Here is a 17,323-nt window from a genome sequence, read left to right on the forward strand (position 1 = left end):
ACTTTCTCAGCCCAGATCCACATTCCCCATTTCCCCAGCCAGGTCATGGAGGTTTTAATGGACATCGGGGAAGGTCCTCTCAGAGTCCCAGGGAGACCCAGGCTACTCCTGGGTTTTGAGACCCTGTAATAGGATGCAGTTTCTGGGCACAGCTAGAGAAATCAATCCAGGGTATCTTTCCCGAAAACCAGACCACTTACAGCCCCAGCCTGGGATTTCCTTTGCGCTAAGGCCAGCCCGGTCAGCCAGAAAAGTACCTCTGCCAGCCCCACTGGCCAGCCAAAACCTACACAGCAAACTCCCAGACTTCCCAGCTGTTATATCAGCCCAGCCCAACAACACCCAAACACAGGCAAGCGGTTCTTAAAACCGATTTCACCAAATCCACAGAGATTCTTCCAGGCCTCAAAGGGTCCAGCCATAGTCCCTGGTCAATGTATACTTGGATCTTACCCAAAATAATAGGCTTGCCAATCCTTCAGATCTAAGAATCTAAAGGCCTATTAACAAAGAAAGAAAGAACAGGGTGAGAGAGAAAAAATGTTAAAGCGATACTTTACGTACACCAATTACAGTAACTGATACAGGCCAGTGTCGTTCTATGCTGATTCCTGAAAGTCTCTCAAAGTCCATCCCATAAGGAATATAATTCCAGGTTACATGGTTTTAATTGCTGGAGAAATGTAGATCCAGCCAGCTGGAGTCAGTATGCTGGAACAAGGATTATTGATACAGGAACCAGAACAAAGAAGCGAGATCAAGTCCAAGGTGAATGCTGCCAGGTCCACCTTATGGTTCCCTCTTGTCTGGGGATCAAACCCTTTCTCCTTCCCATCAGGCCCTTGATGGTAAGTGCCATCTGACCCAGGTGAGCTGCTGTGGCAAAAGGCCATTGGTCGCTGGTTTCCCCAGCACGCCCCAGTCATTTACATGGCAGGTGGAAGGATGCCTGGGGATCTGATTTCAGTTCCTTTGCTCAGCCCAGGTCACCTGACCAGTGAGCTGAATTCCATTGACAAGTCCCAACTTCATGAAATTTGGATTCACCTTCTGGGCATCTGGTTTCCATCCCACTGTTCAGCCCAGTCTCCTGGCTGGGGTTGAGTTTACACCTGCTATTGTGAAGCTTTGCACTACAACATTGTTAATACAACTACAGAACTAAAAGACACAACTCTACCAACAAACATAACAAACACATAAGTAGCATACAGAGATTCAGGACATCCTCAGGTTTCATTAGACACCTCCCATGGCCCAGCAGCCCAATATTTGGGGCCAACAGATATACAGAGAACATAAAAGCAGTCAAGTAGCACTTTAAAGACTAGCAAAATAATTTATTAGGTGAGCTTTTGTGGGACAGACCCAGTAGTCTTTAAAGTGCTACTTGACTGCTTTTTTGTTTTGATGGTATATAGACTAGCACGGCTCCCTCTCTGTTAATATTCAACAGGGAACATAAAATGTCTTCCACATCTAATATAAACATCCAGTCACGTGACAGGCCTAGCACCATAATACCAATAAGAAAAGATGACACATCAAAACAAAATAAGGCACTGAAAAGAATGAGTCAGAATTTGAATAGTTTTTTTTTAAACAATATTATTTATTCCTAAATGAGTTTTTGTGGGTAAAATCCACCTCATCACATCCGACAAAGTGGGTCTTACCCATGAAACCTCATTGCGGAATAAATAAAATTGCTAGTCTTTATGGTGCTACGGGACTGCTCGGTTTTTTTTCTTACGAAGCTACAGGCTAACGTGGCTGCTCTGTTGAGACTTTTTGTTTCTTTGTTTGACAAATTCTTTTCCAGCCTATCAAATGCCAAAAAATTGATAAGTGTCTAAATCTGAGGCCCCTTGGAGCTTGAGGCCAAGGTCAAATGGCCCTCCTGCCCCCTCCCCCCAGCTGGCCCTGGTTGGGTGCGGCTACCACATAGTTCTCATTGATTATCATTGAATTTATTTGAATTCAGGCAATTTTACCAGCCTCCCATATTCACCATAGGGAAATATAGTCACGCAAAGTGCCTCAGTTGAGGTACGTGCTGGCAGGTCTCTGAGTGGGAGCAGAAGTGGAGGCCCATAGGAGGGAGAAGCTCATGAGCTCCAGCTAGTTCTGAAAAACTCAGATTCACCTTGAGAGAAAGGTGATGACTCTGGCTCCATTTCCAGTGGGTTTCCTACATCCCACCCAGCGAACGGACCATGCTGCCAAGGCTGGAGTCCGGTGCCCTTGTGGTGCGAGGAAGAACAGCAGGGAAGTCAAGAAACCAGGTTCTTTCCCTCACTCTGAAACAATCGCTGTGTGATCTTGGCTAGTTCACACCTGCCTCAATTTACCTTTCTGTATAATGGGGATATATTCATAGTGACTTTTCTTTCCTGGGTGTTTTGAAGATCTCTCAGAATGATGATAGTTATTGGTTAGAGCTACCAATCTCCGGTTCTTGAGCAACAGGAATGGTTCATGTCTCCCCTCAGTCATCTTTCTCCAAATCTTTTTGTCTACAACCAACTCATTCATCCTGGGGACTTCCAGGGTATCAGGCCCCATGGAGATCTCAGTGTTATCCCAAAATTTACGTCCCAGTCGACTATCATGGTTAAAGATACACAGAGCAGCCATTTCTGTCTGACCCAGCACAAGTCTCACTCCCAAGAGCTCTCATCTCTTTTGGGAATGTGCCTTAATTACTGTGGAATGATGACAGACCTGGGTTGTCAAGGAGGTAAAGCAGAGACTTCCTTCTCCCTTGCCAGTGGTCTCAGTGCCTCTGGGGTTACAACTGTTTACTTCTTAAGCCAGATGAAGAGCACAGAAGCACCGACAGGTTTGTCTCCAGCCTGGTTATATCCAGATGCTGCTTCTCCGCTAGAGGCTGAGTGACCCCCTCTCCACCCTGGACTGCACAGAGATATGTAACAGGCAGTGCAGACTGTTGTGTAGGGATACCCAGGGAAGACACCTGTGTTTCTAATTTCACTTTACCCCTTTCTAGCTCAAGAACCTCCTGCTCGAACAGATCCAGTATGGTTTGGGAAGGATGAGACAGTGGGTAAGTCCAAGGTTCTTCCCAATCCATAAGGACATTAAACAATTTTCCAGGGCCCGTGTCCTGGGGAGGGGTTTGCTCCAGTATCATTGGCCAAAATGTCCTCTTTTGTGTGCTCTGGTTGATGCCTTCAGGTTCCAAGGTGACTGCATTTAGAGGTACAATGGACTCTTCAGGTTAAGAGGTGTTAGTAGATGTGAAATACCAGGCAAATTCTGAGCCAGAGGCCCATGATTTTTGAGTGAATCCCTCAGGAGCCAGCCAAGTGCTAATGCAGAGTGCAACGTCCACAGGGCTGAAGGGGCTGTTACCTGTCTCTTATCTGCAGAAAGCAGGGACATGCCAGGGCTCCTCCCTTGGGCAATAATATGAATTTCTCAACATGGCCCAGACATCTTGTTTCAGTGGAGAAAATACTGAACTGTTACGTATGAAATTAAATCAATCAATCAATGAATCGTCTGGACGCAGACACCCAGCATGGTCAATATCAGTCCACATCCTCAGACTTTGGCCAGAGTCTGAGCAACTGAAAATAAGGTCTTATAATTGAAGGTGTCGAACCCGTTAACGAACGGTGGAGCTGCCAGCCCCACTTTCAATGGCAAACCAGGTGACACGTAAATATTTTATGAGTGAGATATATTCAGACTATCAGTGTAAGTGAAAGTTCCCTGGATGCGTGTTAAGGGGCAGAGTAAATACACATGACTGATCTAGTTTCCTTATTGATAGATTCATAGGGTTCAAGGACAGAAGGGAAAATTTGATCATCCAGACCAACCTCCTGTGTAACACAGGCCAGTAGATTTCACCCAGTTACTGCTGTGTTGGGCCCGTAACTTGTGTTTGGCTAAGACCTGCTCCACACTCCTGCTCTCACATTGTGAAATCCTAAGGCGCTGGGTGGGAAGGCACAGCAGGAACCAGCCAATCTGACCCCTGCCAACGTGCCTGATTTGCTGCATCTCAGCGATTGACAGAGGGCTATCAGCTTCCTCTGGAAAACCTCCAGGGACGGAGCTTCCCTGTCATCCTGAGGCGCCTGTTCCATTGGCCCCCTGTTCTTACGATTAAGCAGCTTTTCCTGAGGTTTCTCCTCTACTGTTGTTTGAACCCACTGTCTTTGCTCTGTCTTGCTGTGCTAAGGGAGAACAACTTCTCTCTGCTTTTTAAAGCACTTTTGATGTATCTGACAACTGCTGTCCTCGGGTCCCCCTCAGTCTCTGCTTTTTTAAATAATAATCAGTTTTGTCGGCCATTTTATTTACTTTTTGTTTTGGTATCATTTGTTTTCCATCCCTTGGCTCAGCCTTGTCCCCTAAATCTTATTCAGGCGCCGTGTGTGCCCGAGTCTGTGAGTCTGGCCTGCAATCCCTGCTCCTACAAGAGGCCTTTCCTTTGACTATGTTAAAACATTTTAAATCAATCAGTGTGGCTGCCCTGGCCACCTCCTTGTCATTCCTCTGCCAATTGCTGGGTCACACCCAAATTTTATCTGCAGTGATTTTCTGTTTCATACCAGAGCCTCGATGCAAATGTTAACTAGCACTTAGCCTGGAGATTAATGTTTTAAACTAATTCCATACATTAGTTTCTATTGTTTCCACATCTTTTATTAAAAATTCCTTGTGGTTTCCGTACTTGACAGTTGAAGCAGAACTTACTTTATTGTATTTTATTTTGGTTCTCCTGTTTGCTGATTGTGAACTTTGATTTCTGAATGAGCTGTGTGGTTCATCCTTCCGTTTGTGTCTGGAGTAATCTTAACTCTTAGGTTCTACTGTATATGCTGTTTAACATTCACCTCGACATCTAGTGGCCTGGAAAATATTTCATCACCACATGTGTACTGTTGCGTCATTCTTCAGCAATATTTTTTTTCCTTTATCCCTAAGGGAAATAGCCCTTGCTAGGATTTCTTTTTCTTTTTTCCCCTTAATATATTTAATAACCCTTTTTGTGACGCTTAGTCCTCATTGTTTTAACATCCCTTTTTAATATGCTTGTATTACATTATCTCATTAGTTGCCGCTTCACCAGATGCATGAGTGGGGGTAGTGGTTTCAGAGGAGTATTTAAAGAGCGAGGTCCCGGTAGGAGGGAGGGCCAGAGCTGACAAGGTCTATTCAACAAGGTGGAAGTGGCCCATTATCAATAGTAGGTATCAAAAGAGGAAAAATCAAGTCAGATCAGACAGGGGGATGTGAGACATTGTCAGAGTCTGATGGGGAATCTGACAAAGGCTCACATCCCCCTGTCTGATCTGACTTGCATTTTCCTCTTTTGATAAGTGCTGTTGATATTGGGCCATTTCCACCTTGCTAAATAGACTTTGTCAGCTCTGGCCCTCCCTCTTTCTGGGACCCCACTCTTTGAATACCCTCTGAAACCACCACCCCACTCACGCATCTGATGAAGCGGGTCTCTGTCCATGAAAGCTTATGCTCCAAAATATCTGTTAGTCTGTAAGGTGCCACAAGACTTCTTGTCATTCTCGAAGCTACATACTAACACAGCTACCTCTGTGATACTCATGTATTTCTCTATCTCACCCACCAGACCTTGCTATTTCTGCCTCTACTTTGCAAGAGACCTGGATTTTTAACCAACATTGTGTACTTTTTGATTATGGAATTGAGGATTTTTAACCACCTAATAAACTCCTCTTAAGGAACTCACAATTTTATTCTCATTTCTCTGTTCATTTGATTCCCCTTTCACTGAATAGTATTAGTAACAGTAATGGTGTCTGGAGATAAGGAAACAGGAAGGAAGATCAGTGTGGACAGGCTCAAACTTGACAATGTACAAAAGTTCACATATCTGGGGAGCAGCATGACACATGATCTATACTGTTAGAAGAAAATAGCAACTAGAATAGCAAACGCGGGAGTGAGTTTGAAGGTGATGGATGGATAAGATATGGAAAAGCAAAGTGATTAACTTAGGAATGAAGCGGAGCATCTTGAACAGTTTGCATTCAGCAACATGTTGTACGGATGTGAGACATGGGTGATAACAAAAGATTAGAAGGAAGGAGATTGGTGTTTGAGAGGTGTTGTTATAGAAAGATCCTGAGAATAGGATGGATGAAGAATGTCAGCAAGGAATTCTAGAGGAAGATGCAGCTGAAAGAGAACCTACTTCAGAAGTTTTGCAAAAGAAGTTACAGCTATTTGGGCATATTTGTGGAGTGAGCAACGAATGAAAAATCAAGACCCTGGTATTTGGCATAATGGATGGCTTGAATAGGAAAGGCAGACCCCACCAAGAATGTGTAGATGATATAGTGGATGGTGTGGAGCTAGTCTACAGAAACTAAGCCACTCTGCACTGGACAGGAAAAGATGGAAGGAAATAGTGAGGGAGGAATCAGACACCAATGGGTGCTGAGACCATGCTGTTGATGATAATGATTCAATAGTTCTAGCAATTTGCCTCAACTCTGGGTAACTAACGTTCATTTTTCTACCACTGTTTCTGACAGGGAACCATTCTTCATTTGTTCATTGCAAGATAATCAGTTCCATTTTGTTAATTTATTATCCTCTAAAGTCTGTGACTTTTCAGTCTGTTCACATATGGGAGCCTCTGCCATTTTCACAGACTGTCTCAGAACCTCCTTTCTGTCACAGGTATCCTCAATAGAGAGTACAGGCTTGTCTGCACTTTCCGCAAAATCAGCTCTCTAGTGTTTGATCTTCCAGAGTTTGATTTTTCTAGTCTGGTTAAAATGCAGCAGAATCGACCTCTCCGGTCTCAGCCATTGATCCCTATACTCCATGCTACGGTGTGGAGTAAGTGACGTCACTGCTAGACCCCAGCAACTCAGACTTCACTAGGGAAGTAAATCAATTCTGGTACCTCAAATCTAGCTACTCAAATGCCTTAGCTAGAGTTGTATACCTGAAATCAACTTACTTCCTGAGTATAAACTTACCTTAGGTGTCCAAAACTAAGCTCTAGTCCAGAGCAAGACATTCTCTACCCAAGTCTGATCATTGATTTTGGTTTGGCCAATGCTGAGAATGAGCAAGTTTTTGCATGAAACTCATATCAATGACGCTCAGAGTTTTTCCTCAAGGTGCAAATCAGTTCTGATGTTTCCCTCGATTCATGTCTTACCAAAATCTTGGAATTGATCCAAACTCAGATTATGAGCATCTGGGTGAATGGAGAAATCCATATGGCATAGAACCTCTAAACTGGGTTCCCTTGCATCAGAAAAAAATGATGGACAGTAAGTATCACCACTCCTCTTGGTTCATGTGAAGATTTCCCACAGCACAACAGTGCAGTAGTTCATAAGGCAAAACCAACTGGCTTTGGTAGGGTCACTTATTTACAAGCTATTCTGCAGAAAATGCAATTTATACATGTGTGACAAGTGACCAATCTGTGTTACCCAGGAGAACAGCCTCCAGTAATACATGTAGACTATGTCTACACTAGCCACCCCCCCACCACTTTCAAAAGTGGGGATGCTAATTAGACACTTCTGGATATGCTATTAAGGTGATATAATGAATGTACAACACCTAATTAGCATAATGGCCATCGCAGCTCTTTGAAAGCAGCGTTTTCAATCATGTGCTGTTCATCTACATGAAGTCCTTTTTGAAAGGACCCTACGCAATTCAAAATCCCTTTATTCCTGTAACCAAATAGGAATAATGGGATTTTGAAGTGTGTGGGGTCCTTTTGAAAAGGACCCCGCGTAGACGAGCCAAACACAATCAAAAGCAGCACATGTGAAGTGCCATGGCCGCCATTATGTTAATGAGGAGATACATATTCATTGCAGTATCTCATTAGCGTATCCTGAAGTGACTCATTAGCATCCCCCCTTTGAAAGGGGAAGGTTAGTGTAGACATAGCTGTAGGGTCACATATTAACATTATCTCTCCATCCAGGCATGTGTACTGTGACCATCATCCTAGATCCTGGACACATTCGGAGTGAGGGGGAGAGAAGCGTAAATGAAAGAGACGCCATTTTGCCTTAGGATTGGACACCTCATCTTCTCCATGTCAGATTCTAACATGACTGACTTCACCAACCCCACCACCTTCATCTTGCTGGGCATTCCTGGGTTGGAGGCTGCCCATGTCTGGATCTCCATCCCCTTCTGTACCATGTACTCCATAGCCCTCTTGGGGAACTTCATAATTCTGTTCATTGTGAAGAGGGAGACCAGCCTCCATGTGCCCATGTACTATTTCCTCTGCATGCTGTCTGTTAGTGACCTGATCCTCTCTACAGCCATCCTGCCTAAAACTCTCAGCATCTTCTGGTTTCATTCCAGGGAGATAGACTTCGGTGCCTGCCTCACCCAGCTGTACTTCATTCACACCTTCTTGTCTATCGAATCTGGGATCTTTGTGGCCATGGCTTTGGATCGCTACGTGGCCATCTGTGACCCCCTGAGACATTCCACCGTCCTGACAAACCCTGTGGTGGCCAAGATCGGCCTGGCTGTGGTGCTACGCAGTGGTCTGCTCGTACTTCCCATGCCCATGCTGGCGAGGCAGTGGCCGTATTGCAGAACCAACATCATCCCCCACACGCACTGCGAGCACATGGCTGTGGTGAAGCTGGCCTGCGCCGACACCCGCATCAGTAGTTACTATGGCCTCTCTGTGGTATTTTTAGTAACTGGCCTGGATTCTATTTTTATCACAGCGTCCTACACCCAGATCCTCAGGGCCATCTTCAGCCTCCCCAGAAAGGACGCCCGGCTCAAGACATTTGGGACCTGTGGATCCCACCTTTGTGCCATTTTAGCCTTTTACATCCCAGCTCTCTTCTCCTTCCTCACCTACCGATTTGGCCATAGTGTGGCCCTGCATTTCCATGTTCTCATTGCCAATGCGTACCTCCTGATGCCCCCCATGCTGAACCCCATCATCTATGGGGTGAAGACCAGGCAGATCCGAGACAGGCTGCTCCAGATCTCTACTCATAAGGGCCCCTAATTTTTTCTCCTGCTCTGGCTGATGACATTGGACTTGGAAATCAGAGAGCAGAGGGGCAGAAGGTTGGGGGGGTGTCGAGAATTAGATTAAGCCAAGTATTCGACACGTAAACACGTGGTTTGAACCAGCATGGGAATTTTTTAGGTTACTATTGGGGCTGTTTTGCATACTTGGCTTAATCTAATTCTTGACTCTTCCCCACCCCTTCTGCTCTCTGATGTGCTCACCTTGATAATATTATTCTGATTTGTCAACCTTGATTACTATTTTTTGTTCTCAGTGCCTTAATATTGAGTCTGTTCTGGTCTGGCTCTGGTCTGAAGAAGTGGGTCTGTCCCACGAAAGCTCATCTAATAAATTATTTTGATTGTCCTGTTTGTACATGTCTTATTTTTCTATCTGGAGTGATGGATCATTATCTGTACCCCACACGTGGTTGTTGCTGAGTGACACCCATCAGGCCATACACCTGAGAAGAAGCTCATCCCCCACCAGTGACTCTTTCTGGGAAGGCTTCAGTCAGCCTATGGGTAATCCAGCCGTAATGGCTGCCACGTCTCACAGACGGATGCAAGGGCATCTGAGGAAGCCACATGACACTGATCTCCATTTGCTATCTGCATTTTTCTACCAAATGGGCTGAGGATTTGGCCTGGAAGAACGTGGTTCCCACCATATGGAAAAACAATGACATCACCCAGTGGGGTGAATCTCCACAGCAAAGAGCTGAAAAACAAAGTCTGAACTTGGAGATGTGCTGGAGCCTGACTAAAGAGGTTTGTAGCTTGTAGATGGAATCTTTATGGACAGTTTGTACCATCTAACAGGGTGAGATACTGCTTCATTCAAGTCCTACTTAGTGTATAATTCTGAGACTGTGATTTTATTTCTAAGGTAGCCATCTTTGATCCATTTGCTCTTATGTACAGCCCATTAAAATCTGCCTTTCTGTACCCAATAAATCTGTTTCCTGCCTTTTACCTGAAACAGTGTGTTTGGAAATGTCAGGAGAACCTCAGCTCAGAGATCAAAGGTTTATGTATGACCCTCTTCACCACCAGGGAGGGACAGACTAGGTCATAGGTTCATACCAGGCAGGCTTTTGACCATGGTAGGACAGTACCGATCTGGGGGTCCTCATCTGGCCTCTGGTGGGTGTTTTGGCTGGAGCCTCACCACAACTGGCGGAGCAGTGGTTGGCTGTTGCTCAGGGAAGGAGGCTCTGGAGAAGTGGGGAAGCTGTCCCTGTGTTCACCAGGGCTTGGAAGGAGAGCCTTGGCTGGGAGATGGGGATGGCGGGGCAGAGCAGGGTGTTAGAAGCCTGTACTCCCCACTGCCGCTGCTGAGTGGGGAGAGGGCTGGCCCCCACTGCCAGATCCAGTCTGCCGGTAATCCCCCAGCTCACACTGCTCAGGTGAGGGCCTTGGTGGAATGAGCGGAACTGCACAGGGACTGGTTGGAGCAGGGATGGGAAGAGGTGGGGCAGTGGAGGTGTCTGGGGAGAAGGAGCGGATAGCCCCAGACCCTGCACCTCCTTAGGGACAGGCCAGGCTCCCAGCTGTGTGTCTGGTGCATCTGCCACTCAAAGAACCCTTTCCACTAGCCCCTGGGATGCCTGCGTTACCTTTGAGGGCCCAGCGTGCATTTCTAAAGCCAGACAGGGCTGTGCATTGCAGCAGTCTCACACCTGCCCAGCCGCTTGTGCCACCCCGCAACTCGTCCTGCTCTTACTGCCCAATGCCCTGCTTGCTGTGCTGGTTTGTTACTCACTGTTGCTGGGTCTTGTCTTCATGGGATGGGTAACCGCCCTGGGGCTGGGGCTTTTCCTCCTTCTGTGTTTGCGGAGGGCCCAGCACAAAGGGCCCTGGACTGATCTGGGGCCTCTGATGCCTTCTACAATTCAGATAATTACCATAAATTGTCAATACAATCATCCAGCTGAATCAGAGGCTAGATTCCCCCCACCCCTGGCCCCTTGCTTGTAGCTACAGACGAAGGTCCAGGTACAGAATGGTAGTAACTAGAATGCTGGTGGACTTGGTCCTTGTTGCACTCAGAGAGGAAAATGTGTTGTCTCTTTTTAGTGTTTAAAACCCAGGTGCTCCTCACTGGAGAAATACCTCCTCTTGGCCAGACGAGCAGGCAGAGAGTTCAGCTCTGGGAATCCCAGCGCCCTCCAGCTGGGGCAGCCCTGGAAATCCTGACTCAGCCTGGGACATTCCACCTGGGACAGGTGGGAGGAAATGAAACAATGCATGGGCCCTGAAGTCACCCTAAAGTGTGGCCCCTAGAGACCGAATACAGTGACTGGTTTGCAAGGCGTGATGAAGCTTTTGTGCAGCATGACCAGGGCTGCTGGGGCACCCTAGATGTCCAGACACCCAGTGGTGTGAAAAGCATCAGGCCTCTGGGAACAACGTGCCACCGGTTAATAACCTTCTTCATGAAACATTCATCACCAACCATAAAGTGTCTCACTTCCCTTCCAAGCTGGGGCTTATTCTGCCTTTGACAGCTCAGGCAAAAAGCCCCCTGCTATATGTCACCTTCACCCCTGTAGAAATTCACTGACCATGATCAGCTCACCTCTCCACCTTCTTCCCAATAAATTAGCGACAGGTGGAACCTCTCTAATCCAGAACTGTCTCATCCAACAAGCTCCAGAATCTGTCATGATTTTAGTTAGTCGGACAACCACTTCTCACGAGTGTGACCAAGTTTCCCGCGGTCCTGTAAACTTTGTTTCCAGCCACCAGTCCTGGCTCCCAGTGTTCTGTGGTGTTGTTAACTGTAATTTATCACTTCTCAGAGCCCAGAAAGCAGAGGAAGTGTTGGTAATGTGCTAGATAATATTCACCTCCCATGGTACGGCAAATTCTCGTCTGGCACCAGACAGGTCCCAAGACTGCTGGACGAGAGACGTTCAACACGTACATTGAGCTTGTGGTAGGGTGACCAGATTTCTCTAGGCTGAATACAGTGCACCCTGGGAGGGCAGGTGCAGCTCCCTGGCTGCCCCACACCACAGGGTGCCGCAATGGGGCTACCTAGCTGCAGAGGCAGCTGCCCTGTGGGGGCAAGGGGTTCTCGGCTACATGGGAGGCTGTCTTGTGGTGGGGACTGGGCTACCTCCTGGAAGTGGTCTCTGCTGGAGCACCAGGTCCCCTCTTAAAATCTTAGAGACGTGGGCACAAATCCCACTAACCTACCCCACACCCCAACACACCCTGACTTAGTCCTATAGCAGGGCCTCGGCTCCATCTTCTGTGGCTGCCTCTACTGGCCATTCAGTACGCGATCCACCTGCTGTCCGGCCAGTCCTGACTGACTTTACCTGCAGCTGCAGGTGCTATGATGTGGGGGAAGAGCAGCTGAGCAGGGGGAGTGAACATACGGGACAATTTGCCTTTTGCTAAAAAGCTGGACACCTACCTAAATACGGGCCTGTCCCGGTGAAAACGGGACACGTGATCACCCGAGCTCCTGGCTTCACATGGCACGGTAGGCTTGCCAGAGCGCCCTCCTCCCGCTGCTCTTGTCTGATCATTTCCAAGTAGCCAGCATCCTTTCTGAAGTGTGTCCTGCAGAACGAGAGCCAGAGCCCAGGACTGGGCTAGTTGAGGCTGCGTATCAAAACTAGTGATGCTTCAGCATGTACAGAACATAAGAACATAAGAACATAAGAACGGCCATACTGGGTCAGACCAAAGGTCCATCTAGCCCAGAATCCTCTCTGCCGACAGTAGCCAATACCTGGTGCCCCAAAGGAGGTGAAAGGAAGACAATGACCAAGCGATTTGTCTCCTGCCATGCATCTCCCGCCTTCAACAAAAGGCTAGTCACCATACCTTACCCCTTGCTAATAGCCATCTATGGATCTAACCTCCAAATATTTATTGAGCTCTTTTTTAAACTCTGTTCGAGTCCTGGCCTTCACAGCGTCCTCTGGAAAGGAGTTCCACAGGTTGACTGTGCGCTGTGTGAAGAAAAACTTTCTTTTATTAGTTTTGAACCTGCTACCCATTAATTTCATTTGGTGTCCTCTAGTTCTTATATTATGGGAACAGGTAAATAACTTCTCTGTATTCCCTTTCTCCACACCATTCATGATTTTATATACCTCTATCATATCGCCCCTCAGTCTCTTCTTTTCCAAACTGAAAAGTCCCAGTCTCTCTAGCCTCTCCTCATATGGGACCCGTTTCAAACCCTTAATCATGTTAGTTTCCCTTTTCTGAACCTTTTCTAACACCAATATATCTTTTCTGAGGCGAGGAGACCACACCTCCACGCAATACTCAAGATGTGGGCGTATCATAGTTTTATAAAGGGGAAGTAAGATATTCTTTGTCTTGTTTTCTATCCCTTTTTTAATTATTCCTAACATCCTATTTGCTTTACTGACTGCCGCTGCACACTGCGTGGATGTTTTCAGAGAACTATCCACTATAATTTGAAGATCCCTTTCTTGATCTGTTGTAGCTAAATTTGCCCCCATCATATTGTATGTGTAAGTGGGGTTATTTTTCCCAATGTGCATTACCTTACACTTACCCACATTAAATTTCATTTGCCATTTTGCTGCCCAATCACTCAGTTTGCTGAGATCTTTTTGAAGTTCTTCACAGTCTGCTTTGGTTTTGACTGTCCTGAACAGTTTGGTGTCATCTGGAAACTTTGCCACCTCACTGCTTACTGCTTTCTCTAGATCATTGACGAATAAGTTGAACAAGATTGGTCCCAGGACTGACCTTTGGGGAACGCCACTAGTTACCCCCTTCCATTGTGAAAATTTACCATTTATTCCTACCCTTTGTTTCCTGTCTTTTAACCAATTCCCGATCCATGAAAGGATCTTTCCTCCTATCCCATGACCACCTAATTTACATAAAAGCCTTTGGTGAGGGACGATGTCAAAGGCTTTCTGGAAACCTAAGTATATTATGTCTACAGGATCCCCTCTGTCCGCATGCTTGTTAACCCCTTCAAAGAACTCTAATAGATTAGTAAGACACAACTTTCCTCTACAGAAACCATGTTGACTTTTGCTCAACAAATCATGTTCCTCTATGTGTCTGACAATTTTATTCTTTACTATTGTTTCTACAATTTTGCCCGGTACTGATGTTAGACTTACCGGTCTGTAATTGCCAGGGTCTCCTTTAGAGCCTTTTTTAAATGTTGGTGTTATATTAGCTGTCTTCCAATCATTGGGTACCGAAGCTGATTTAAAGGAGAGGTTACAAACCACCATTAATAGTTTCGCAATTTCAAGTTTCAGTTCTTTCAGAGCCCTTGTGTGAATATCATCCGGTCCCGGAGACTTGTGACTGTTTAGCCTATCAATTAGTTCCAAAACCTCCTCTAATGATACTTTAATCTGAGACAGTTCCTCAGATCTGTCACCCATAAAGGACAGCTCAGATTTGAGAATCTCTCTAACATCCTCAGCTGTGAAGACTGAAGCAAAGAAATCATTTAGTTTTTCCGCAATGGCATTATCTTCCTTGATTGCTCCTTTTATGTCTCTATCGTCCAGGGGCCCCACTGCTTTTTTAGCAGGCTTCCTGCTTCTAATGTACTTAAAAAACATTTTACTATTGTTTTTTGAATTTATGGCTAACTGTTCCTCAAAATCTTTTTTGGCTTTTCTTATTACATTTTTACATTTAATTTGGCAGTGTTTATGTTCCTTTCTATTTTGATCACTAGGATTTGACTTCCACTTTTTAAAAGATGCATTTGATCTCTCACTGCCTCTTTTACACGGTTGTTAAGCCATGGTGGCTCTTTTTTAAGTCTCTTACTGTGTTTTTTAATTTGAGGTATACATTTACGTTGGGCCTCTAGTATGGTATCTTTGAAAAGTTTCCATGTAGCTTGCAGAGATTTTACTCTAGTTACTCTACCTTTTAATTTCTGTTTAACTAACCTCCTCATTTTTGTGTAATTCCCCTTTTTGAAATTAAATGCCAGAGTGCTGGGCTGTTGCAGTGTTCTTCCCAACACAGGAATATTAAATGTTATTATGTTATGGTCACTGTTTCCAAGTGGTCCTGTAATAGTTACCTCTTGGACCAGATCCTGTGTTCCACTCAGTACTAAATCAAGAATTGCCTCTCCCCTTGTGGGTTCCTCTACCAACTGCTCCAAGAAGCAGTCATTAAAGTCATCAAGAAATTTTCTCTCTGAAGCCCTTCCTGAGGTGACACGTACCCAGTCAATATGGGGATAATTGAAATCCCCCATTATTAGTGAGTTTTTTATTTTGATAGCCTCTCTAATCTCCTGTAGCATTTCAGCATCACTGTCACTGTCCTGGTCAGGTGGTCGATAATATATCCCTAGCGCTATATTCCCATCAGAGGAAGGAATTGCTATCCATAGTGATTCGATGGAACATTTTGATTCATTTAGGGTTTTTATTTCGAGTTTATATTATCTTTCACATACAGTACCACTCCGCCACCCGCTCGACCCATTCTGTCCTTCCGATATGTTTTATATCCCGGTTGTGATTGTGTCCCACTGATTGTCCTTATTCCACCAGGTTTCCGTGATGCCAATTATGTCAATCTCCTCCTTTGATATAAGGTACTCTAATTCAGCCATCTTATTAGACAGACTTCTAGCATTCGTGTAAAAGCACTTCAAAAAACTACCACTATTCATATGCCTGCCCTTCCCTGACATATTGGATTCTTTTACATGTGATTTTTCTCATCTGATCTGGCCCATACTCTATCATCTCCCTTCTTCTCTTTCTGACTGAATTCTAGAGAATCTCTATCAATGGAGTCTTGCTTAAGAGAAGTCTCGATCCGATCCACGTGCTTCTCCGCACCAATCGGCTTCCCCCCATCTCTTAGTTTAAACACTGCTCTGAGACCTTTTTAAGAAGTCCTGTGGCACCTTACAGACTAACAGATATTTTGGAGCAGAAACTTTCGTGGGCAAAGACCCACTTCGTCAGATGCATGAGTGGGGGGGGTGGTTTCAGAGGGGTATTTAAAGAGTGGGGTCCCAGTAAGAGGGAGGGCCAGAGCTGACAAGGTCTATTTAGCAAAGTGGAAATGGCTCAGTATCAACAGTACGTCTTTGTGGAGGGCACAGCAGCTGGTAATGACCGGGGGGACGTTCTGGAGGCTGACATACAGCCTGGAGAGGAGGCTGCAAAACCTCCCGTTCAGCCTCCCAAACGCCCGCTCGACTGGACCCCAGCATGGTTGAGGCGACCGCTAAAGGTGTCCTGGGCTGGCGTGGCGTGCCCAGTATAGGGCCGCATGAGCCGTGGGTGCAGGGGTACACAGCGTCGGCCACGATGCAGGGGGGCATCATGATGTCCCCGAGTGGGAGCTCCCTCAGGGACACATACGTGCCCCCCTGCATCCAGCATCCCAGCTGCGAATTACGGAACACACGGGCATCAAAGGCCCTGCCCGGCCACCCCACACACACACCCAGGAAACGATCCCTCGCGCCCACCAGGGCCTGCAGTAACACCGAGTGGTTTCCCTTCCAGTTAATGTCGGCTCCCCCGCTGTGCTCTGGAGCCCGGATCCAACCTGCGTCCTGTCCAGGGCTCCAAAATAACTGGGGAAGCCCAAGTCCATGAACCCAGCAAGGATGGCACCCAGGACCCCCAGGGTCACAACGTGTAGCAGGAGCACTGTGCTGATGGCTCGGAAAACCTGAGGGGGGAAGGAGGGGATGTCCATGAATGCCAGAACGGGAGGCCCCCTGCCCCCCACTGAGGGAACCCCGCCCCCCAAAACCCCCTGCCCCCAACCCCTACCCACCACCAGAAGTCCCCTTCCCCCTCACCAGGAGCCCCCATGACCTCCACCCCTCACCCCCTCACCAGAATCCCCCTGCCCCCCCAACAGGGGCCCCCTGCCCCTTTCCTAGTCTCCCCCTCACCAGGGTGGGTCCATGCTGGGGGATGGCCATACCTCCTTCGGCACTGCTCTGTCGGCAGACTTGCTGACGCCGAACTGGTGGCCGACGGATCCGTGGCTGTCGGGGGTGGACAGCTGCCAGAGTGTGATGGCCGCCCTCTTCCGTACCAGGAGCGCTAGCCACATGCAGGTGTCCCAGTGCTGCAGGACCGGGCGAGCCAGTGACAGGGGTCCTCGAAAGTCTGTCAGGTCACTCTGCTGCTGTCTTCCACCTGTCAGCCTTGAGCAGGTGAGGGCTGTGGGTGCTGGGAGGGGCCCTTTCAGGGTTTGGCTGGCCGTGAGCCTGGAGAGGCTTGTCAGCCGTGTGACCCCAAGCCAGCAT

At 46.9% G+C, this 17,323-nt stretch overlaps 1 protein-coding gene across 1 annotated transcript; it reads left to right on the top strand.

The window, feature by feature from the left end:
* The first annotated feature begins 7,964 nt into the window (after window positions 1-7,964).
* On the top strand, window positions 7,965-9,043 carry LOC142007586 (olfactory receptor 52R1-like). The gene has a single exon (XM_074984276.1). The coding sequence runs from the start codon at window positions 8,048-8,050 to the stop codon at window positions 9,041-9,043; it is 996 nt and encodes a 331-aa protein (XP_074840377.1). The 5' UTR covers window positions 7,965-8,047.
* The last annotated feature ends 8,280 nt before the right edge of the window (window positions 9,044-17,323 follow it).

Source organism: Carettochelys insculpta, chromosome 1, assembly GCF_033958435.1.
Source record: "Carettochelys insculpta isolate YL-2023 chromosome 1, ASM3395843v1, whole genome shotgun sequence".
Taxonomy (NCBI): domain Eukaryota; kingdom Metazoa; phylum Chordata; order Testudines; family Carettochelyidae; genus Carettochelys; species Carettochelys insculpta.